Source organism: Symphodus melops (assembly GCF_947650265.1).
Source record: "Symphodus melops genome assembly, chromosome: 19".
NCBI classification, from domain to species: Eukaryota; Metazoa; Chordata; class Actinopteri; order Labriformes; family Labridae; genus Symphodus; species Symphodus melops.
The window spans coordinates 7,733,959-7,759,544 of record NC_136709.1 but is presented as its reverse complement, the minus strand read 5'-3'; the positions used below and the strand labels follow the sequence as shown (position 1 = coordinate 7,759,544).

Sequence of the window (25,586 nt, the reverse complement as noted above, 5' to 3'; positions counted from 1 at the left end):
CCCGTTATTACATACTAATTCCACTTCAGGGTTATAGTACATGACCTATGGTGCGACCCAATAAGTATCGAGACATTTTGATGTGTAGTTTTTTTTTTTGTTTTTTTTTTAAAGATTTATTTTTGGCGTTTTTATGCCTTTATTATAGAGGGAGGAAAGTGGATAGAGTCGGAAGGGGGGAGAGAGTGGGGAGAGACATGCGGGAAATGGGCCACAGGCCGGACGCGAACCCGGGCCGCCCGCGCGTGAGGACTGAGCCTCAATTTTTGATGTGTAGTTTTAAAATAAAAGCCCACCAAAGTGTCAAATATAAAGACGTGATGTTGATATATCTATCTAAGCGTCATATTGCATCACATGAAGAAAACTTTCAAGCAAAGAAAAACACATTTTTCTTGTCTCATGGCAAAATGAGGGCTGGATTCATGACCATTCAACACTACTACCATGTTTCTAATGATACAAAGCTTCATGTAAATGGGTGAAGTATCCCTTTAAAGTTTTAACGTGTTATTATTTTAGGTCCCTTTGATTTCCGCGATGCATAAAACACTGACAAAATCATGGAATTTTACACTGAAAATATAATCAACGGTGCTTAGAATATTATAGGATGTGTTCCAACATGGGAGTGATTTATTAAAAAAAAAAAGAATTGTATCAAGTGTTTTTTATGAATATAATGACAGCTTCTCGCTGCTGCTCCCATTGATATATATATAGAACACTAGATGACTCACCCGCGCTGTTCTCCGATGGGGAGCGACGTAGCAACGTGCCGGCCATCTTGGGTCAGGCAGCTGGCCCCATAGATATATATAGAACACTAGATGACTCACTCGCGCTGTTCTCCGATGGGGAGCGACGTAGAAAATGTACATCCTATGTTTTGTGATGTGGAATACATTTAAGAAACAACTGTTTAAGTGACTCACCATCTTTCGGAAGGATTCTTTGTGGTAAAAAACTGGAGTCTTTTCTGATTGCACGTCGAACTCTTCTCTGACCTGGTGGGTTGGTCAAACAGCGATGATTGACTGAATTGCCACTCAATAGACTGGTATAGTAATGACATATTTTTGTAGGCCAACCCGAAAAAATGGCGCCAGTGGTTCCTACAAAAATTCGCCTTTGGGATTTTTGCATTTGATTTTGGATCATTGCAGAAAATAAGCTCTGTGTCAAACACTCGTTTCCAACGCGTTGCTGTTTTGTTCAGCGGGATAATCTTTACAGATGAACATCATTTATATGAAGTTTGAAGAGTTAATGCAGCCGAGAGAAGTAAAAAGCTAACGTTATGCGCTAGCAAACTACACCGCGAACTACACCGCGGTTGGTTTATAATGACTCACGACCGTTATGCTTCATCGATCTAATCAGTGGATTTGACAAGATAGCTAAATGTTAGCTTAATAAGTTGTTTATTAACCTAATATTTACAAGACAACTGAAAAACATGACTAGAGGCTGTAAGGAAGACTAGGGAGAGAGTTCCCAGCGTGATGACGTGTAATGTCTGCAACAACCACTGTAGTTTCAGTTAGCTACTTGCTAGCAACCGCCGTTTAAAGTTCGCGTAAAAACTTTAAAATTCACAAGTGGGGTCTTAGCTAACGTAGTTTATCTTGTCTAACAAAACGTCAACATCTCTTCAGCTTGTGTTAACCACAGACCTTATTTCAGGCGTCTAAACACAAACCCATTCAAAATCCCCATGACTTTTAGAGTTAGGAACCCATGGTGCTAAAATGCTAACTCACTTCCTGGTTTTAGGACTCAAAACTACACCAGTCTATAAATCTGACTTCTTCCTCAATTATTACCTTGTAAAAAATGTAGCTTGTCGGGGGCAAAATATGTAATTTTCATTTTTAATTTATTTGTATAGAATAAGCCCCTTGATATGTACCATCTTGTATTCGACGGGGTCCTTAACATAAGACAATTTACAACATGACAAAAAATGATGAAACATTGTCAACAATTCAAAAGAAAAATGAACAGAAGAAATTGATAAAAAATAAATTCAAAAGACAAGACAAGACAATATAAAACAAAATGGCAACAATACACAAACAACAAACTGTAACTCACTAAAAACACATCAGTAGCGAATGAAAAACCTTACAACCAAGTGGTGACCAAATAGCCAAGAGTAACAGAGGACAGAACATGGGGGGATCCGAAATAAACAAATGACAGTGAAGACAGTATTAATGATAACAAGAACAGTCTGTAACTGAAAAGGAGAACAAAGCATTCTTAAACAAACAAAAGACATGATAGACCTGATCTCAACAGATGAGGTCACCTTACCTGATCAGGTAAGTTATTGCAGTCAGCAGGAGCTTTATAATAAAAGATTTTTTGCCACTTGCTCTTAACAGTTTGCATGTTATTGCACAGCAAATACGTGGAACAACAAAATATATCTGAACCGAATTCCTACAGTGGTAATCAGAACTGAAAGGTAGAAAATATTGTATAAACTTTAATGTCTCACCTTATCTAAAACATTTAAATAGAAACTGGGTCCAGTGCTGTTGTCTTCTTAGAGTAAGTGATGGCCAACCTAGTGCAACATACAATGAACAATGATGAGTAGACAAAGAACAACCAAGGATAAATCTGCAAGTCTATTGTATTATAAAATAGGAGGTAAAAGATTCTTTAAAATAGTTAGATTTTGAGTTTTGAGTCATTGTCTTGCACAAATTCCTTAGTTTCCTGCAGACTTCCCAGTCAGCACTATCTTGCCAGACAAAATTGAGACCAAGGTTTATCTCTCTGATGAAATAAGCGTATCAATTCAGGGCTGATGCAAATATGTTTTGTTATAGTTAACATACTTTTAAAATATATAAAATTAATTCATAGGCATGTACATTAACTTTTTGCAAAAGTATGGCCTAACTTTCAACAGTTACTTTCCACAGATCTTCTTCATAGCAACAACACGTTCTGCTGTTTCAACATTCTGACTTTTTGAACTGAAATCACTTGATTACACTGAAATCGGAATAACAACTTGCCAACTCACCCGAGCAACACATGAATGCAGCATAAAATTACCTTTCAGGTAAGTGTGGGTGTAGCAACTACCTGGGCTTTTATCATGCCTGTGGGATGTAGCAGAGGTTATTACTTTCTCGAGTGAACAATCCTTTTAAAAAATATATTTAATGTCTTTTCACTTTTGTTGCCCTTGCGTACATGATAACATAAGTAATGAAAACAAAAAGAAATTTATGAAAATACAATAATTCAATCAGACTTTAAATTACAAGCTTGTCATAAAAATAAAAACACAGGTGCTTCACCCTCTTCACCACCAACCATACAGAGAGAGTGAGAGCAATAGATGACTTTGTAATTGTTAAAGCACTTGGTGATAACAAAACTCACTAAAAGCAGGAATTTATGCAATTGAGGAATAATACCATAACATAATAATATAATAGTTTCAATTTCCTCCCTGCTATAAAGATTTTTAAAAAACGGTAAAAGTACATTTACACATCCTTATCCTCTGACTTCAACTGATGTTCTTAGATGTTTGCACAGGCAGGGTCTGCTGTAAATGTCTAGCGCACATAATTGGAGATAGAGAAAAATTAAAAGCGGCAGAAACTTTTTTTTGTAAGCCACACAATCGATACTACTAGTAATCGGTTTGATGAAACCAAAGGCTGTAATTTACAACTTATACACTAGGGTTTTGCTTTGAATTAACATAAAATAATGACGTTGACATATTATGAACAATCAAACTCAATCAAAACAGCATATCCACAATCCAGAGTGTCTCTTGAAAACTAGTAATACTTATAGTCCTCTTCTTTAACAGTGTCTAATAAAATGTACAGCCAACTTTGTTGGAGATCCTCGAAATGGAGAGTCATGAATGTTTCATGTTCAACTCGACCACATGATTGGTGTACAGGTCTCTTGATTTCATGTGTTCCTGTCATGTGACCATCTGTTAGAAAAAAAATCCCTTGTTGATTGACCCCTAAGTCCTACAGTGTTGTCGTCACACCAGCTTCTTTGGCCTTTTCCCTCTTGTTCAAACTCATCTGGCTCTCAGCGAGTGTTGGGTCAGTCTTACGATATTGGGTCCTGGGCGGGGCCATGTTGGCAAGCTCATGCTGTTCAGCGAACAGGAGCCTCTCATTTTCCTGGCGGACCCTCATTAATTTGGTGATTCGCTTGCCTATGAGATATATCATCTCACAGATGCACATGAAGATGCACAGTGCACTGGATACAACCATGAACAGCATGAAGATCTTTTTCTCTGTTGGACGACTAATGAAGCAATCAACAGTGTTGGGGCATGGCTCAAGTGAACACTTGGATAACCTAAAAGTAAAGAGTAGATCAGCTGTCTTTAAATGCTGTTCCTGTAATGTAAGAGAGTCTTAAATACAATTTCAAAAGTAATGACACTAGATTTACCTTGGCAAGTCATATCCATGGTATATCCGGTATAGAATGTAAAGAAACGAAGTATCAAATCCAGCTTTGAAGACTAAACTGAGCAGATAGGTCCACCATAGCCCCCCTCTCTTCTTGCCAGGGTTTGCATACAGGTGGGAGCCATGGTGTAGTTCCACATATTTTTTGTCCTTTCCTTCACGGTATTTAACATGAGCCATTACCATCAGTGATGGGCAGGTAACAAAGATCAGCTGCAGTGCCCACAGACGAATGTGGGAGATGGGAAAGATGTGGTCATAGCAGATATTGGTACAGCCAGGCTGTAGAAAGATAGAAAATATATATTTTTAAACTGTACGCATTTCCTCTAATGAGTGTCTCAGATTAATAAAATGATTTCTGCCTATGAGCCAGAAAAAAAGATATCTTGGAGTTGCGAAGAGATAATTATTCATCTTATATCCTAGCTAATTCAACTGAAATAAATGAATGGAAAAAAACAAAAACAATATAAAGCTCCCTGGAGTAAGTGTGTACAGTGACTGGTAAAAGGCTAAAATGCATATTAACCTGCAAGTCTTGATTACAGGATAGGTTAAATACGCATATGTCCATAAAGAAATGGGGATTTTTTTTTCAATAGCATGACTTTAGAAGTACCAGAAGTGTTTCTGTGTAGTAGTAATTGAGAATTAAATCCTGATAACTATATATGTGAAGAGAAAGAAAGCGTTATTTGATTATTGAAGTCTCCTCAATCTTACCTGGCGCGTATTACACACAAAGTCCTTGCTCTCGTCACCCCAAACTCTCTGTGCTGCCACCACAAAAACAAGGACACGGAAAACAAACACCATGGACAGCCAAATCCTCCCAAATGCAGTAGAGTATTTATTGACTCCACTCAACAGGCTCTCCAGTCCTGACCAGTTCATGCCTGCTGCTCAACTGGTTCAGTAGACAGACACAAATAAATCCTTATAAGAGAGGGGGAAAAAAATTGTTATGTTTCCATACATCTAAAATATAGGCAAAAAAAATTATTGTATGAGAGTGTTAAAGTAGATCTATTAGGACAGCTAACAAGTATAAAGGGATGTTAAAAAGGCTTGTTCCATGGGGTACACTTTCCTGACGTGGCTTTTTTCCAAGTGTTGTTTCATTTGTAATTAACATTTAATTCCAACAAACATTTAGTATATCAAGAATAGCTTGTGTGCTTAATTCCACAAAAGTATTCACTTAATAAGAAATTAAAACTGTAAAATTGTATGCAGCTTAAACCATATATATTTTCAACATGCCCACACTTAGGATCTCATCAATATCCCTTTTTTTTAAATTAATTAATTAATTATATTATATTATATTTGGAGAATTCAAGGCCTTGGGAAGTACCTCATTTATTTTCCTAGCATATTCTCTACAGAATAAGCTTGTTTCGTGTATTTCATTAAAAATCTATTTTAACAGGAGCGTCTGACGCCCCCCACATCCCCTGCGCAGGGTTTATGTATGTATGACTCACTATTCGCAGATGGACCCGCCTGTTTGTTTGTTCACACATGTATCAGGTTACGTACACTTTTATTTAATAGACCATCTCCATCATGTTATTTGCGGGTTTCCTTCTGGATTTATATTTCACAGAGTAGAAAAATAAGTGAGTTGTTCCATCTAAATTTTGTTTTGGGCGGTGCGCGGGGCTTGATTATTACTCCGTTCAGAGTGATGCCACACTTCAGGTCGGATATTTCCACCTGTCATTTAGTTTAAGGATGCAGCCAAACCTTTACAAATATTTTCTGTTTTGGCTTCGGTCTTTTTCAAGGGCACTTTGTGCTTATATAGCACTACGCTATCATAAACAATTTCAGGACGGGCCCTGCTGAGTTATTGAGTGCCGCTACCCTAGTAATTTTATTTCAGCCGCGGCGGTTTGGTTTTTGGTTTCTGGTGACAGCCTTTTTCTATGAGTCACGGACCATGGTATTTTTAGTTAGAGCTCAGCGTGATGTTATTTCGCGTTTAAGAGTTTCTCGGTTCAGTTCTCGTTCTATGGTTATCTTTATTGTTATTTCTCTGTGTTTGTTGTATGTGGTGTCTTTTTCAGTTTTTGGCAGATGGCAGTGTGGAATATATAGGTGCCTATCCACAACATGCATCCACTTAGCAACAACGGATTGTGTTATTTGAGCCTGAATGTTAAGGGTCTGCATTCACCTATCAAAAGAAAAAAAGTTTTGACGTATTTTAAGTCAAAGCACTGTGATGTGGGCTTTATCCAGGAAACACACTTACTCGACCAGGAGGCAAGTAAACTACGCACAGGGTGGGTTGGACATGTATCTGCTGCATGTGGTTCTAGCTCTAGCAGGGGTGTTGCCATTCTGATAAAAAAAACATCTACAATATAGATGCATCAAAGAGGCCAAGGACGATTCGGGGAGGATTTTGGTAGTCTTAGCTGAGATACAAGGCATCACGGTTATCTTAGCTAACGTGTATGCTCCTAATGTTGAGGACTCTGCTTTTATGGGACTGTTGGAGTATAACCTTAATGTGATGGGTAGTTACCCAGTCATATTGGGTGGAGATTTTAATCAGGTGTGGGACCCGGTGTTAGACAGGCAGCCTTCAGTGTCTCGGCCACGTAGATCAGTTAATATGCTTAAGGATTTGTGTGAGGGCCTGGGCCTGGTGGATGTCTGGCGTCTTCATAATCCAACATCCAGGGAATATACGTATTACTCGCCGCCACATGGCTCTCTCTCTAGGATAGACTACTTCTTTGTTTCTGACTGTCTTGTATCCTCCACAGTCTTGTGCAGCATTGGAAGTATTCACATCTCAGATCACGCTCATGTAATGGTCAACATCCTCCCTTTAAATAAATCAAACAGGACCCCTAGATGGAGATTGAACTCAAGCCTTCTCCTAGATTCCACTTTCAGAGAGTCTCTGAGAGATCAAATCGCTCTCTTTAAAGAAACTAACTTACCAACAGCCCCTTCAGCTGGAGTTGCTTGGGAAGCTTTGAAAGCTTTCATCAGAGGACATATTATACAGCATGCTTCATTTAAGAAAAAACAAAATATGGCCAAACAAGTTGAATTGGAGAAGCAGGTTCAGCTAGCTGAGAATGCCTATAAGCAAAATATGACACCTGCTAATCTAACTTCACTAACCCGTCTCAAATACGAGTTTAATTCTATCCTCACGGGGAAGGCAGAGTTGGCTCTGTTCAGAGCCAGACAGAAGCAGTTCGAAGAAGGGGATAAGGCAGGAAGAATGCTTGCGAGATATATAAAACAGAGAGAGGCTAAGAATGCTATACCAGCAATCAGGAATAGTGCGGGGGGCCTGGTGACTAACTCTTCAGACATTAATGCAGAGTTTAGGCGTTTTTACTCCGGTTTGTATGCTTCTGAGCTACAGGCAAGCACTGAGGAAGTCAGATCTTTCCTTACTGGGTTAAACCTCCCTACTTTAAGTGAAGAACAACAAGATATGCTAGATGCACCCATTACTACTGAGGAGATTGTGGCGGTTATTAGGAGGTTGTCTTCTGGCAAGGCCCCTGGTCTGGTTTTACAAGTGTTACGCTATAGAGTTGGCACCCGTGCTTCTGGACGTCTATACGGAGGCGTTTGATACTGGGTCCCTTCCCCCGTCCATGATGGAGGCAGTTATTACTGTTATCCTAAAGAGTGGTAAGAATCCAGCAGATTGCAAAAGCTACAGGCCCATTTCACTGCTGGGCTTCGATGAGAAGATCCTGTATAAGATTCTGTCTAATAGACTTAACGAAGTTATCCCCACCCTAATCCACCCCGATCAGGTGGGTTTCATACCTAAACGTAGCTACGTTAATAATATCAGACGATTGATCGATATCATGTGGGCCACCCATAACAATAGCTCCCCTGCAGCTGCTATTTCCCTGGACGCAGAAAAGGCTTTCGACAGGGTTGAGTGGCTTTATTTATTTACTACTCTGGAGTCATACGGCTTTACTAATAAATTTATCAAATGGATAAAACTTCTGTATACCCATCCGAAGGCTGCAGTGTTAACTAATGGCCTGATCTCGCCCTGGTTTGACCTGGGTAGGGGAACGAGGCAAGGCGATGGAATCTCCCCAGGGCTTTTCGCGTTGGCCTTGGAACCTCTGGCAACAGCTATTCGATTGGACCCCTTGATTTCAGGTGTAAAAATCGGCCAATCGACCCACAAGCTTTTGTTATATGCGGATGATATCCTCGTGTTTGTCTCTGAACCGGAGCATTCCCTCCCTGCACTTCTTAAAATAATAGATACATTCTCTCGCCTATCGGGTTATAAAGTTAACTGGTCGAAATCAGAAGCTCTCCCTTTAACATCAGACTGCCCTAGGAACATCTTTTTGGGCGGAAATTTCTCCTGGCCTAGCCATGGCATTAAATATCTGGGTATCATCATTCCCCCTAGACTAGTGGACCTAGCTAAAGTTAACATGGACCCCCTGCTAGACCAACTCAAAGCAGATATTGTAAGATGGGTCCCTCTATTCCTATCATTGTGGGGAAAAGCTAATGTACTGAAAATGACTTGTGCACCCAAGATTTATTACCTTCTCCAGGCACTTCCAATCAGAATCCCCCTAAAATATTTCAAGCAGCTAGATGTGCTTTTTAATAGATTCCTCTGGAATAATAAGCGCCCAAGGCTTCATTTATCGAAATTACAAAAACCGGTTGTGGAGGGAGGTTTGGGCATCCCGAATTTACTGTTGTATTATTATGCCTTTGGCCTTCGACACCTTGCACACTGGTGCCTTCCCCCAGAACGTGCCCCTCCCTGGTTTCACATTGAAAAGGACCTTTGTCATCCACTGCCTTCCATCCACCTCATCACTGCTGCACTCCCTGGGGAGGCTCGAGCCCACCCAATTCTTGTAAATATGCAATGGATCTGGAAAAGGGTTTCTATTAAACTTAATATGAATCCCCACCTGAATTTGTCTGCAAGTCTCTGGTTGAATCCCAAGCTAAAAATAGAAAATAAGCCATTCTTGTGGAGACAGTGGGTGGAAAAAGGTATTCTGGTGCTGGGAGATCTATATGAGGGAGGCATACTGAAATCTTTTACAGCACTAGCACAGCAGTTTGGCCTGCATCAGCAACAGTTCTGGAGGTACCTCCAATTACGACATCTCCTTTCTCAAACCTTTGGTTCCACTTCAACAGCCCCCCCTAGCTCCAACATTCTCTCTGGCATAATAAAAATATTTGGTACAGGCCGTGGGGCCTCCAAATACTACTCTTTATTACTTAAAAGCACTACTGGCAAGAGCGCTAACCTGAAGTCGGCTTGGGAGTCTGATCTTAGACGCTCATTTACAGAGGAAGAATGGAGCAGTATTTTAAAGAATTGTAAGAAAACATCGCGAGAACTTAGAACTAGACTGGTACAATTCAAAATACTAAACAGGGTGTACTGGTCGCCCTCTAGGCTGCATAGAGTGAAATTGAGGGATAGCCCGGATTGTTGGAGGTGTGGGAGGAGTATTGGTACACTCCTCCATATGTTGTGGTCCTGCCCGCTGGTACAAACATTTTGGTCAGCTATTCACGAAAACATTAAACTGATCCTCAAAGTAAATGTTCCCTTCTGCCCGAGCCTGTTTATCCTAGGTGATCCTTTCCCTCTAAAAGCCCTCCCTTCTGCACAAGCAGAGTGGGTACAAACAGCCCTCATGCTGGGAAGGAAACTTATAGTTACAGAATGGAAGACGACAACATTACCACCGGTCAGGGTGTGGTTCTCACAGTTGGGCATTGTGGCAGCTCATGAGCGTCTCTCCTTTAGATTACTAAACCAAGTTGAGAGATTTGGAGCTAAGTGGGGGGATTACATCTCATTTATCAAGGGACCCTGACATTCATTTAAGCTTGATATCGTTTTTTCTCACTTTTTATTAATTCTCATACTATCTGCCATTTTTGTTGTGTTTTATGTAGTTTGACTTTCTCGATGTGCGTGTATAGGCGCAGGTACATCAGTATGCATATGTGTGAGCAATTGTATGTATTGTACATGCGCAGGTGTTTATGTATTTGAAAACCTTGTCATTTTATTTTCTGGTACGTTTGTCTTGTTGTATTGTTCACTGTTGGAAAAAATTTGAAAATGAATAAAAACTTCTAATCACTAAAAAATCTATTTTAACTCTTCACCTGTTATTTGTGTTCCACTCTTCTTCGCATTTTATCTTTACATCATGTCCACATGTAAGATTTTAGTTAGTTTTATACACATTGTGTCTGGAATTGCCATATAATCTATATAATTATACGTTCAATAAGGGTGCATATTTTGTATGCAATTTATTTGTTTTCTGTGTAAATAACTAACTAACTATTGTGTTTTACTTTGTATTTTTCCTATTCTTGTTCCTCTGTGTTCTAGTGTATATTGTTTTTTAAGTTCTGTGTGTGTCTTCAGTGTATTATGATTAGTTGTCCTCAGTGTTTCTTGGGCCTGTACTACGAAGCAAGTTCAGCATATTCAGGGTCTCTTTGGGTTATCTGGCTTAACAAACCCTGACATAAGAGATCGTGATAATTAGTCCTATGAAGCTGGTTATCAACCTGATCCGTCAAGCCAGGGTTGCCAAGAGCGATGTTCCATCGTTAGTTCACCTTATAACTGACTATAATAACTCCTGTCTCTTCTCTGAACTGAATGTGTTGCTCTGACTCTTTAAAGTGGAGAGTAGGACAGTTTTGAGAAGTTATATTTAAACTGCAACTCTGAACATCACAAACAGAGCGACTTTGAGACATTAAATGGTATTAATGAAAATACAATTCAAATCCACAAGAAAATACTGGTAATTGTACATCTTCACCTAAAATGTTATGGTAGTTAGTTAGTTATTTACACAGAAAACAAATAAATTGCATACAAAATATGCACCCTTATTGAACGTATAATTATATAGATTATATGGCAATTCCAGACACAATGTGTATAAAACTAACTAAAATCTTACATGTGGACATGATGTAAAGATAAAATGGGAAGAAGAGTGGAACACAAATAACAGGTGAAGAGTTAAAATAGATTTTTTAGTGATTAGAAGTTTTTATTCATTTTCAAATTTTTTCCAACAGTGAACAATACAACAAGACAAACGTACCAGAAAATAAAATGACAAGGTTTTCAAATACATAAACACCTGCGCATGTACAATACATACAATTGGGTTTTCAGTCCTACGAAGGTCGATTGATCGATTGGGGGGGAGGACACTTCATTTGTCCCGCATGATTTTACATTAGGCTATAGTCCTTTTAGTTAATGATTATTTTTCACTGATATCTTTCAACAGAGACTGAAAAAAGTGCCATAACATTTTAGGTGAAGATGTACAATTACCAGTATTTTCTTGTGGATTTGAATTGTATTTTCATTAATACCATTTAATGTCTCAAAGTCGCTCTGTTTGTGATGTTCAGAGTTGCAGTTTAAATATAACTTCTCAAAACTGTCCTACTCTCCACTTTAAAGAGTCAGAGCAACACATTCAGTTCAGAGAAGAGACAGGAGTTATTATAGTCAGTTATAAGGTGAACTAACGATGGAACATCGCTCTTGGCAACCCTGGCTTGACGGATCAGGTTGATAACCAGCTTCATAGGACTAATTATCACGATCTCTTATGTCAGGGTTTGTTAAGCCAGATAACCCAGAGTAGGACAGTTTTGAGAAGTTATATTTAAACTGCAACTCTGAACATCACAAACAGAGCGACTTTGAGACATTAAATGGTATTAATGAAAATACAATTCAAATCCACAAGAAAATACTGGTAATTGTACATCTTCACCTAAAATGTTATGGCACTTTTTTCAGTCTCTGTTGAAAGATATCAGTGAAAAATAATCATTAACTAAAAGGACTATAGCCTAATGTAAAATCATGCGGGACAAATGAAGTGTCCTCCCCCCCAATCGATCAATCGACCTTCGTAGGACTGAAAACCCAGGGTTAACTCTGAAGTTACCTCGCTGGGCTCAAATCCTGCTTCGTAGTACAGGCCTCTGGTCTGGTGTTAATACCTGCCTCTCTGTGTTTCCCTCAGTCCTGATTATACGGTGGCCGGTAGGGGTCAAATGCTCTGATGAACAACAAACGCAGCATATTCAGAAACGCTGCAAATGCAAGCTTCCAAAACAAAAGCAAAAACACAAACGTGTTGCAAAAAGGTGTTTCAGATCATTGTTGTTTGTTAGTGGTGAATGTTTGTGTTACTCTTGTTGTGATTCCTCATAGCTTCCTTTTGTTTATTACCTTTGATGGATTTTCAGTTGGACATTTTTGAGTAAGTTGCCCTTTAGTTTAAATAAATATGTTTTGTTCCTGCAATCGGGTCTTCCTTGTTTTCCACACCCACAACATCAATTCTGGTTTGAATATTGCTTTTAAATGAACATAGTGAAAAATCTTGAAATATGTGTGAAAGTATAGGGGTAAACTCAAAAAACATTTCATTTGTTCACTTTAAGACTCACTGAACTTTAACACTTTATTAATTATTATAGTTTTTTTCTGTCTGTTCTTTTGTGAAGCAATTTGGGTTGGATGTTTATGTGATGAAAGGTGCTATATAAATATAGTTGAGCTGAATAGGAACACAAATAAAAAAAAGTTCAATACATTTATAAATGGGGAAGTGAAGTATAACAGCACAATTAGACATTTGAAACAGTCAAGGTCAGGTTACAGTGAAAAACCACTTGGCTGTGTGTATATTTAAAAAGGTTAAAACTTTGTCATTAATAAAAAACAATCTACACAATTGATGTGTTGTCTTGTTTTAGTGATTGCAGAAGAAGTGTATAAACTTGTTTTCATCTTACTTTAAAGCAAAAACTATAACTTTAATCTACGTTGAATTGCAACATTTGGGCAGCTTGTAACCACACTGACTATACATGTGACACAGTAATGTTAAACAAAAATCTAATAAAAAAGAATCTTACCTACAGCTGAAACCAAACGCAATAATCCACTTCCAGTATTGCAGTTCTAAAGTTTGAGAAAGGAAATGAAAACGAGGTTGAATTTTTCAGCTCTTTTTCTCTCTGTCTGAGCTTCCTTGCCCCTCCCTAAGAAATCCTGCCAAACCAGATCAGCAGCAACTACGTCACACCTTAAACGCATACACATACACAGATGTTGCATGCCTGGTCTTGTCTGTGTGCAACAAGACTCCACTCTTCTAAATGCATGTAAAAGAACACCTCATGAATGGGTAATGAAATAATATACATTGCAAATGGGAGACAGAATGTGTGTGTGTGTGTGTGTGTGTGTGTGTGTGTGTGTGTGTGTGTGTGTGTGTGTGTGTGTGTGTGTGTGTGTGTGTGTGTGTGTGTGTGTTGTGTGTGTGTCTGTGTGTAGGCTGTGCATGATTGTAGGAAAACAAATTATCAGAGAGGCGCCACACCCTCTCTTTTGTAACCATATACTGTAAATACTAGTGTAACAGTGAAAATACCGACGAGGATAATGGACACTAAATAAAATGTTTTTCTCTTCTGACTTTTTTCTCAGAATTGGGCAAAGTAAAGTAAATCAAACTGGAAAAAAAAAAAAAAATTACCAAAAATTAACCCAAGTTAATTCTGGACTTCAGACACTTCAGCCCCTCACCCATGCAGGCCTACAGAATACTCATCTTGCCAATGGAATCTCTGTGTGGTTCAGAAACACCACACAGGCTGAGAGGAATTTGCTTCAACAGGTCATCAAGACTGCAGAGAGAATGATGATACACAACACTGCAGGAAAGAACACAGAGCATTCTCAGGGACAAACGGCAAACAGGAGATGCTCTGTCCAGGTGGAAGAACTCAGGCTGTAACCTCAGACTGCACCACAGACCAGAGAGCATTTCCACTCACCACTCAATGTTTTTTTTGTATAACGTCAATTCAGAACAAATGTTACTCCAAGACATTTTACAAAAAGCAGGTGAAGGACCTTACTCTTTGTCTTCCGCTACCAAAACTGTTTTTTCCTAGCTGCTCTTAGACTTGTAGCACAAGACATTAAGGTGGGATGGAAATACTACACCCCACTACATAGGCAGCTAACCACCCTAAGCCCCGTTTCCACCGAGCTGTTTTCTTGGTTCGTCTCAGTACGCTGCGCATTTTGCAGCGTTTCCACAGACTAATCCCAAGAAAGATTCCCAAATAACCGATCCGTACCGTCCCACTTTTTGGGACCCTTCCGTTGGGGTGCCAGGAATGTGGAGCTGACCCGAAAAAGTGGAGCTAAACACTGCAGTTCGTTGATTGGGTGAAAGAATCGTCACTTCCCGTGTTATGTCGGCAAACAAAACTCTGCCGTGTTTAAACCATTTACTGTAATACATAGCTGATTGTTTACGTCTGTATTTCTCCTCGCCGCAGACAGCCTTCTTTGAAACAAAGCTTGATTGAGTTTTTGTAATAAAGAGTCCCATGTCAGTGACAGAGTAGATGAATTGCTGGATGTCTCCAGCGTTAGCTTTGTTTGTGCCGTTTTTCTCCTTTGTTGAATTTATTAGTTAGCGCTTAGCTGCTATCATATGACGCTATTTACATAGCGGCTATCGCCATCCATCTTACACGCTGCCTACCAAATAGGGCACGGGTGGCTGTGGAAAAACAAACGGGATCGGGCTTAATCGAACCAAACAGTTCCAAACTGTACCGATCCGTACCGGACTGCTGTGTGGAAACGGGGCATAAGAGTGCAATACAAGTGTGCAAGGCTATACTGTGAAAAAACGTGTGGAATAATCTCAGCTGTAATAACAGATGTATGAAATGTACAACATTTGCTGGACAAGATTTGTATTTTCATTTCATTGTAGAGTGTGTCCCTTTGTAATCAAAAGAAAAACCTGAAATACCAGCACAGAAGGATGTAGAAAGTAGTAAGCTTCAGACAGAGGACCTTATTCAATTATTTGGTCCAAAAAACATTTAGAGATAGTTTGAGGAAATTAGGCCTATGTGTTAATGAATGAATGTCAACTGTACTTATTAAAATAGCCAAATGTGTGTACTACTGTTTTACCCTTCTTCTTTTTGCCAAGTTTATTTTTGTTATGCATTTCAAAACAGCTTCTGACTCATTCTTGGATAAAAAATAAAGAACAATTTTGATCACAAAGTCTGTAATTTATAAAGTGCAAATGGGAGGTATAGGCCTACTAATAGCCTGATAAAGTGGGCCTTATCAAATACAGGTAAGGACACTCTAGTAGAATTTCTGTTACACTACTTTACCTGCAATTGTAAATAAATGCACATTTCTATGTACACAAAACAGCATTAGCCTATGAGACCTTTAACCTTAGATAGATAGATAGATAGATAGATAGATACTTTATTGATCCCGAGGGAAATTCAAACCTTACAGGTTTTTACAAAGTTATCCAACTCTTAGGGATAAGTAGATCAGACTACATTTGTTGACCCTCACAGTGCCTTTAGGAAGGGGGGGGGGGCCATACAGCTATGCTTCTGGTTAGGAACATCAGTTTTATTTTCAAGAGTTATGTAGGCCAGTGATGATTTCGAAGTACAATCACTACACCAAATGTGGAGATCATTTGTAAACTATTTATGCAACAAATCGTCCGTAAATGATATAAATGAATGACATTATTATGAAACGATGCCTCCCTGGCTTTATTGCTGATATAAATGTTGCATATCTTCGCGCTGACATTTTCGGTTTGCGTTTCCTCTTTGGTTGGACGACCTTAACTCTGTTCGCAGACTAGCGAACTCGTATGCCTACTACTCGTATGTTTACTCCGTAAACCCGCTGCACGCTGCTCGCTGCCCACTGTTGACTGTAATCTTCAAAATGGCGAATCTTATACGTCAATGCTGATGCACAGGAAGTGCAGGCGAGCCGTCTACAAAAAACCAACAAAAAAAAACGATCCGTCTACAAAATACGAATCGAAACGGGTCTTGTTTTTTTCATACCGATGTTTTATTTTGAAGGCTTGTAGCTGGAAGTTATGCTGTTATGTTGTTAATACATCACTTGACATACTTCAACATGTCCCATTTGTGTTATTAGAATTTCCTAGGGATTTCGTGAAGCACTTCTTTCTGTAAGTTGTAATTATCTACCACAGTTGTTATTTTTTCGTAGTAATATTTTGCCTCTGTTGATTAATTCTGCTCGCTGTGATTTGGCTTTCATGAAAACTGGCAAATCCTTTACTGTGAATCTAACTCCGACATGCTGGGTACATGGTGAGGAATGGACCTCTTATTAAATTATCTGGCTTGCAGCCTAGCTTTTATTGCCGGTTGGCGTTATTAATTCGTTACTCTAGTAATATAATTTATCTTGTGAAATATTGTCATTTTGACCGTAGACATCTTTACTGCAATACGCTTGGTTGCGAAAGCCGACGTTATATGTAATGTATTTGTAGTGACGTAAAAGAGCTACCAGTAACGTTAATCTAGATGACTGTTGGTTTGCTTTTTATCGATCAAACAGGTGCAGATGTAGGTCTTTGAACGTTGCTTTAGCGTTACATTAAGCTAACTTGATGCCTTAGTTTGGGAATACTCAGTTATTTTATTACGGGCGCAGCCTAAGACCTGGCTATCTGTAAACACTTATTTCGGTGTTTCATAACTCAAGCTGCTTGTTGGAGTCGTTGGACTCTGGACATTATAATTCAGGCGAGTGACGTCAGGTAACGTTCTGTGTTTTCGTTTACGCAGCAAGTTAGCAGCAAGCTAGCGGGCCGTTGTTAGCCAGGACCCATAAAAGCGGAACCATCATCAATGGTGTGTCTACAACCAAGAGCCGTCACATTCTCCTGTGTACGCTCAATGAACTGTCTGCTCAGCTTTTATCATAGTAAGTTTATCACCGATAATAGTTGTCAAATAATAAAATTAAAACATACACTATACATCTAACATGAAATTGATTAAACTTCTTTTTTTTCCCAGGCAGTACATGTATGGCGTTTGCGAAGCTTGGAGGGGAGTTTTGCCAAGCCCAGCACCTTCTGCTTATTGTGGACAAGTGAACAGGAGATTGGGCAATCACAGCCAGTCACACACACAGGTGTGTGGTGTAAATGCTGTAAATGCTTCGTGGTGTTTTAACTCGAGAATAGCACTTAATGGTTACACTGCTTTATGTCACATAATTTTCTATCTGGCATTTTAGGTCATTACTGCCATCCTGTTTCACCCATATGAAGACAGGCAAGACAATCTTCAGCGTGTTCACTGTCCCGGGGAAGAGGGAGGCCTTGGTTTAATCCTAGAAGTTTCCTCGAAGCTCCTGCCCTCTCTTATTTTTTCCTCTTTAAATCTGATTCTAACAGATCTTCTATGAAAATGTTGTTTTTAAAGCCAATTTTATTTACCAAAACAAGCATAAGAAATAGTTTCCACACAAAACAATTGTCTTTTGTCAATAAAATAATTGGACATTTGCATACTTAAATTAAATTTAGCAAATAATTTGTTATTGGGGTTTTCTTTTGCATTTTCACAGACAATCCCTTACCTTGTTTGGAGACCTGTCTGTTACATCATTCTGTGAAGCACAGTGCTTTTGTGTAGTATTTTTTATTCCTCTATTAACAAAATTCTTTAGGTCTTTATAATGAATCGCCCAGCTCCAGTGGAGATCTGTTACGACTGTCTGAGGTTCCTCATTACACACAATCCCACTAATGCACAACTGGGGAGGTTTATAGAGGTAGCATGCATTAAAATATGTCTTTATATTGTTTTTTATTACTATAGAAGGCCACAATGACATACTGTGTTTAAAAGTGTGTTTTATTGTGTAGGATCTGAAGGCATACGGTGTCAACACACTTGTGAGAGTTTGTGCTGCAACATATGACAAGACACCAGTGGAACAAGAAGGCATAAATGTCCTGGTAGGTAACCAGCTTTTTTTTCTTGTATATAGTAGGAAATTGGGAGAAAGTGGGGAATCAAGTGGGAAAGGTTGTACAGGTTAGAATTTAATCCAGGTCGCTCGCTCGCTGTACATGGGAGGTGACCTAAACGCTAGTCCATCAGCACCCTAAGCTGTATGTACAGTGGTGTGAAAAAGTGTTTGCCCCTTCCCGATTTCTTATTGAACGTTTTCAGATCAAACAAATGTAAACATTAGTCAAAGATAGCACACAATGGAGTTTTTAAATGAAGTGTTTTATTAATGAGGAAGATAAAAATCCAAAGCCACATGTCCCTGTGTGAAAAAGTGTTTTCCCCCTAAACCTAATAACTGGTTGGGTCACCCTTAGCAAATACTGCAATAAAAAGTTTGCGATAACTTGCAGTGAGTCTTTTACAATGCTGTGGAGGAATTTTGGCCCACTCATCTTTGCAGAATTGTTGTAATTCAGCCACATTTAAGGGTTTGAGCATGAACTGCCTTTTTAAGGTCATGCCACAGTATCTCAATAGGATTCAGGTCAGGACTTTGACTAGGCCACTTCAAAGTCTTCATTTCATTTTTCAGCCTTCAGTGGTGGACTTGCTAGGTATGCTTTGGATCATTGTTCTGCTGTAGAACCCGAGAACTGACGGCCGGACTTCTTCCTTCTGGATTTTTTGGTAGAGAGCAAAAGTCATGCTTCCAAATATCACAGCAAGTCTTCCAGGTCCCAAAGCAGCAAAACCGCCCCAACCTGTGGCCCAACCAGTGATTAGGTTTAGGGGGCAAACACTTTTTCACACAGGGACATGTAGCTTTGGATTTTTTTCTTCCTCATTAATAAATACCTTCATTCAAAAACTCCATTTTGTGTTTACTTGTGTGCTCTTTAACTAATGTTTAAATTTGTTTGATGATCTAAAACATTTAAGTGTGGAGAACATGCAAAAAAAGAGAGTAAGAAATCAGGAAGGGGGGCAAACACTTGTTCACACCACTGTATGTAAAAGGTTTTATTAGGGTGGTTGCCTGAAAGGCAAACCACACTACTACAATTGCTAATATTATTCTCTTTATTATATCCTCAAAACGGGCCGCGCTACTCCTCCCACAGCGTTTGCGCCACACACACAAGAAAGGTATCAAAACGACCGGCTCGGCCCCAAAAAGTGCGCTATTACTTTGTGGAAACCTCGCGCACACGGTTTGGACACAAATCGAGTTTAAGTGACAAAAATGGAACTTGTAAATCACCATCCGGAAGTCATTGTTGCTCGCATATATAAACAAACTACTTCAAAATAAAGCTCCGTGTGTCCTGGTTAAACAGTGTATAGCCTGTATCGCCAGCTTTTACTTTGAAGAGGTTCAAGGAACAGAAGTGTGTGTTTAAGGGTGCTTGCTGTGTTGTCCGCTGTCACAGCACCGGCATCATGTGGAAGTACAACGAGGACCCGCTAACAGTTTTACTGCAGTATAACTCAGAAACACATACACAGAGCGTAATAGACACCAGACAGTCTGTATTAATATATGTAGTCATACGATTTATTATAAATCCCACTCTGTTGTAAGAGAGCGTGCGCGTGTGTTTGCACTGAAGTGTCTGTCGGTGTGTCAGACTCAGCGTGCAGCAGAGAGAGGAGCAGGTAGCTGCAGCTAAATTAAACGTGCTTAATACTCACAGCATAGTTTTGATGAGTTTATGGTAAAACATTTACCCGCTCTGTAGCAGATAGCTCTCTGAAATGAACTCACCAAACAGAAAATGTACCTGCATTTGGCACCTGGCTGGAGTTGATTTCGGACGCTGTTACTGCAATTTTTTTTAAAGTATCAATGTGAACCATGGCAACTTTGAATTGATTTTCAACTGCCTCACAATTAATCTTTACATCCATATTTACACCTGCCTTTAACAAATCAATCAATCTTAATTTGTAGATCTATTGATAACATTTTATCTCAGGATCCTGTTTCAGAAAGAATGTTCACCAGACTCCCAGACTTGAGTTGATGCAGCGTCGGGTGCCCCCTCCATAGATCTACCATTATAAAGGTACCACAGTGATAACCTTCAATAGAACTTCCAGACACACTAGGTAGTGAGGTGTAATCAACAGGCAGTCAAATATCTACACCAGTTACAATATTCTGGTTAATGCAAACGGGTAAATAGGTGGCCTATTTCCACAAGGCGGAAGTTTATAAAAACCTTTTCACACGTATGAAAATCTCCTAATAAAATCTTAAGTAAACTTCCAGTAAGATGGTCAAGTTAAGCCGGGGAAATATTCCAAATAATTATCTTTCCCTGGGAATTATGGGCAATTTACGGGAAACTGGTTGCAAAGAACTGGGATGACAAGGGGATATGTTTTTGAGAGGTTGATTTGAAAGTGGCGTCATTCATCCATTTCGAGATATCAGCATGGCAGGCAGACTTTAAATTCTTGCAGAGACTTTAAAGTCATCTGGTGAAAAGGACAGAAAGAACTTGGTGTCATCAGCATATTAGTGGTATAATCTGTTCTAAGAAGCCTTAGAACAGATTATAGCCCTAAGTGACGTGGTGTATATGGAGACTATTCTCCAGGATCGAGCACTAACGCCATGTGGATAAATAGTGTGCTTTGGACACTTCTCCCTTCCAAGACACTCTAAAAGATCAGCCTAAGAGGTAGGATACAAACCAAGTGTGGAAAGAAGTACTGAATGGTTAACTGTGTCAAAGGCAGTAGAAATGTCTAGCCTGGCTGACTTTAAAGGGTTAGATGGTTTTACTTTTGTTGCTTATTAAATATATTGACCAGCATGCTTTTGTTCGTTAAACACAGTGATCTTGTTATTGAAATAAAAATTAAATTGACTACCACTGAGTAACACAACAAACATTTTTTTAATTAAACTTTGAAATTTGCACATAGAATATAGAATAATCTCTTTTATATTCATTTGTGATGTATGGTTTGATACAGGAGAGAAGACAGCTTAAAGCAATTTCTGAAGGCTTTAATGAGTCTAATAATTTCAATTAGCAACAGGCGTTTTGATTTAAAGCTGTATACCGTAAATTCCGGACTATAAGCCACTACTTTTTGGTCACGGTTTGAACACTGCGGCTTTTACAACGATGCGGCTTATTTATGGATTTTTCTTGGAGGAGAATGAGCTTGTGCCGCAAAAAACATTTGACCTCATCACATTGGATCTTAATATCAGTCATTTTGCGATTCATGCACGCACCCTCTTCATGGAAAACACGGAGAAATGCATATGAGGCAGCTTTCAAGTTAAAGGCGCTCGACCTGGCTGTCAAAGAAGCTAATAGAGCTGCTGCACGTAAAGTTGACACTTACAGCGACAACGAAAAAGAGAGAGGAAGTGAGTGATGAAGTAATTCTGAGGCAGTGAATGGATGGACTTTTTCTTGTGAAATGTATTACGGTAATGTTTTTCATCAGCCGTGTTACAGACACTGTTCGATGAAGGATTTCCAGTAGGCTTCGTATTTGCGGATGTTACCGGTAGTACGTATTTAATTAAAAGTTATGTTTTTATGTTGCGTCTTTCTGTGCAAATAGCTCTGTTATAACGTGGACACCTGCGGCTTATAATCAAATGCGGCTTATATATGTACAAATACATTTTTTAACTTATTTTTAGCCGGTACGGCTTATATCCAGGTGCGCTCAATAGTCCTAAATTATAAAGGTATTAGCTTGCCATGACTGACATATTAAGTGAACGTTTAAAGGGACTTCACTGGCTTATTGCTCTTCTTTCTGAATAAGGAACTGTGTGCATGCACATGATCGTATGTCTTTTATAGCTACAATGAAAAAAGTTCAAATACATTTGAATCTCTTTTCAGGATTGGCCATTTGATGATGGTTCTGCCCCTCCAGACCAGGTGGTTGATGAGTGGTTGAACTTGCTGCAAACAAAGTTTAGAGATGAGCCTGGCAGCTGCGTGGCTGTTCACTGTGTAGCTGGACTAGGACGGTAAGTATGCAAAGTGGTTGAAATTGTTACATTTCACCTCCCTGGCACAAAAAAAAAATCATCCCCTGTGTGTTGATCAAGACCATAAGCTTGTGAAACCGATTTTGTTTTTGAACAAGGCTGTAAACATGTTAATTTATGCTGCTTTGAATGGGGTGTGTCTGACTGTAAACACCACAGTTTGCTGCTTGTTTTTAACACTTTATAAGAATGATTATGAAGAAGTCCTATAGTAAGATGAAGAGCTTTGAAAAATGACCTGAAGAACAAAAACAAACAAGTCAACATTTTAGTACAGCAAGAGATTAGAAGACATAATTCTTTGACATAATCACAGTCAACTTGGTTTATTTAAGAGTGCGATCACACTGGCAATTTGTGCAGTGCCGTGCTCAAGCACAATTGACTTTAGGGTTGAAGTGTGCTTAGGCATAGTATGGACAGCCAGCGTCATCGAGCCCCATAAACAGTATTCGAAAGAATGGAAGTTGTTACACTATACTGGTACCCGTTTCTTTGCATGCATGCTTTAAGTGTTCTCTGCTCCAACAAATCTGATTATATGGGTTGTTATGAGTTCTTTAAATGGACCTATATTAGCATCAGCTGGACTACAATGCTTTGAAGTGACATGTTCCAAAAGTGAAGTTCTGCATTAAATTTGTTTTAGGAGTGCAACAGATTTCAAATCTGTCTTTTGGATTAGTCAAAAAAAACATATTTGCAATATAATGTTCTGCTCGCCCTGACTTAAAATGTGCATTTAAACAGTACTACAAATCAAAATACTTGGCTACACTTCCAATTATAATAAGACAAGCAGTTCGATAAATCTGGTTTCCTGTTACTAAGATACTGCTTTTAAAGGTCTAGAAGTTGTTCACTAACATCTTTACAAAAACGACTTATTCAAACTTAAAAAGTACAAATCTTTTGGTGAATAGAAAAAGTGCTGTAATCTACAAAAATGGGTTTTTTTGTACATGAAAAATATAAATACTGTTGATTTTTTTTTTTTGTATATTCTGTTTATTACATTTTTAGTTTTCACAGAAACAAAAACACAAACATTACACAGTGAACAAACATTAATGCTGCAACAACAATAGAGCTGCGAGACTGGTCCATACAAAAAAGTATGTGGCACTCACTGCACAGTGAAATAATGCGCATTTGCCCATACTATATGGTGAGTTCATGTTCAAATCCGAATCAAACCCGTGTCCTCTGTTCAGTGATAAAAAAAGAATAAGTAAAAGAAAATAGAGTTAACAATTTAAATCCAGATTATAATTGAGTCCCAAACGTTCCAGTGGCTTCCTCCATTCCTGTAGAAAAAGATGAGTCCTTCCTTTGATGCAATGTCCAAGTTTTTCCAGAGTCACAACCTCTGAGATCAGAGATTTCCACACAGAGATAGAAGGAGGGTCCTCTCCAACCCACTTTACCATTATAGCTTTTCTTGCTAGCATTAAAAGCGACTGGATTACATTTTCATTGCCTTTAAGCGACGCAGGAATCTTCCCAAGCAGACACATAAGTGGGTTTACTGACACCTGCTGACCTGTTGCTTTGCTAACATTTAAACATACTGCCTTCCAGAATGTTTGGATTTTTTTGCATTCCCACAAACAGTGCAACCTGGTCCCTATGCAAGATTTACATTTGGGGCAATTTGGTGAGGTTCCCGTTCTGTACTTACTATAGATATGTGGAGAGATGTAGATACGGTGCAAGATATTATACTGCAGTTCTTTATATCTGTTGCAAATCGAAATTCTGGATGGCAGCAGTAAGATCTCATCCCACAAATCATCATCTATTACACATTCAAGCAAAGTACACCACGATGTCCTTAAGCATGACAATTTACTCAGGTTCAAGCTTAATATCTCAGAATAGAATTTGGATATGAAGTGTTTTTGTTGCTTACAATTAATAAAAAATCTATCCAGTGAGTGTGAGTCGTTTGGGATTTCCAATGAGTTGTTCTTCGTATACACAAAGTGCCTGACCTGTAAATATTTGTAAAAGTCTTTATTTGATATATGATATTGATCTTTCAATGACTCAAACGTTTTAAATTTCCCATTCTCGAAGAGGTCATGGACTCTAACAATACCCGCTTTTTGCCAAAGTGTAAAATTTGATCCTGTTCCCTGTGGTGAGAGCTCTGTATTATCTGTCAGTGTTGTTAAGAGGGAGAGAGGATGAGTATTATTGAATGTTTTCATACATTTCTTCCAAGCCCACAATACATTAGTTATCAAAGGGTTATTCTTAGCTGTGTGTGGAATTTCCTTCAGGCTTTTGCCCAACAGGTTCACAGGAGAGAGAGGTTTGCATATAAATGACTCTATGTCTAACCAAGGCGGGTCCATGCTTTCGTTCACCCATGAGGAGATAATCCTGGCTTGTATAGATAGCACGTAGTATTCTATGTTAGGAAGGCTCCATCCACCTTTCTCTTTTTGGAGTTGTAATCTTGCTAGTTTAATAATGTTGAATTTTGATGTCTTTGCAGTGGCTCCTGCAGTGTGTTTTATGAGTTGGACAAAATTATAAACAATAAGGGAGCGTGCATTGGTACTCTAAGTTTTTTTTTTTACTGAACACAAATTTGTAGCAGGGTTTATTTTGTTAGGTTTACAGCCACTGATGGGTAGATAATATAACTGTCCCTAAAGCTGAATCTATCAACAGACTGGATTGTACTCATGCAGCATGTCACGGCCGTGGTTCTATTCTGACAGATACACTGAGACGCTGTGCAGGCTGAGGAATAGACGTTTATTGATTGGAGGTAGAGCCCTTATATACAGTACAACAGATGCCACAAATTCCTTCCCACTTTAGATACTTCTGTACATGGTATGAAGAAACACATGACCTTTACTCCTTAAATGTCGTTCCTATATTTGAGGAACACTTCACCTTATACTGTCACTGAGGCAGAATATTATACTTTCATGATACCTCGTGTGTCTCTCCCAATATGGTCATGTCTTCTCTAAATAGATCATGGTCTGCTCACAGCAAAGTTTTCTCTACAAGATATATCCAAACTGAACGTATCAACAGAAATTCGTACTATCAGCCACTTACAAGATTGCTATGCATATCTGCCTCTCTCATCGCATCTCTGGAGG

At 38.9% G+C, this 25,586-nt stretch overlaps 2 protein-coding genes across 5 annotated transcripts; one reads left to right on the top strand and one right to left on the bottom strand.

Moving 5' to 3' along the window:
- Positions 1 to 2,669: 2,669 nt before the first annotated feature.
- On the bottom strand, positions 2,670 to 13,754 carry gjb9a (gap junction protein beta 9a). Of its 4 annotated transcripts, XM_079369017.1 has the most exons (5): positions 13,473 to 13,754; positions 12,494 to 12,607; positions 5,208 to 5,420; positions 4,462 to 4,763; positions 2,670 to 4,365 (listed from the first exon to the last, which is right to left on the bottom strand). In XM_079369017.1, exons 3-5 carry the CDS (start codon positions 5,376 to 5,378, stop codon positions 4,023 to 4,025), a joined length of 816 nt encoding a protein of 271 aa, XP_079225143.1. In that variant the 5' UTR covers positions 5,379 to 5,420; positions 12,494 to 12,607; positions 13,473 to 13,754; the 3' UTR covers positions 2,670 to 4,022. The 4 variants fall into 4 exon arrangements, with proteins under 4 accessions (XP_079225143.1, XP_079225142.1, XP_079225145.1 ...); XM_079369016.1 differs by lacking the exon at positions 12,494 to 12,607; XM_079369019.1 differs by lacking the exon at positions 12,494 to 12,607 and having other exon boundaries at positions 5,208 to 5,391.
- A 2,626-nt stretch (positions 13,755 to 16,380) lies between these two features.
- On the top strand, positions 16,381 to 23,263 carry LOC306840815 (protein tyrosine phosphatase type IVA 2-like). Its single transcript, XM_079370356.1, has 6 exons — positions 16,381 to 16,615; positions 17,244 to 17,382; positions 17,478 to 17,595; positions 17,701 to 18,240; positions 18,335 to 18,427; positions 22,307 to 23,263. The coding sequence occupies exons 4-6, from the start codon at positions 18,145 to 18,147 to the stop codon at positions 22,439 to 22,441; spliced, it is 324 nt and encodes a 107-aa protein (XP_079226482.1). The 5' UTR covers positions 16,381 to 16,615; positions 17,244 to 17,382; positions 17,478 to 17,595; positions 17,701 to 18,144; the 3' UTR covers positions 22,442 to 23,263.
- Positions 23,264 to 25,586: the final 2,323 nt, after the last annotated feature.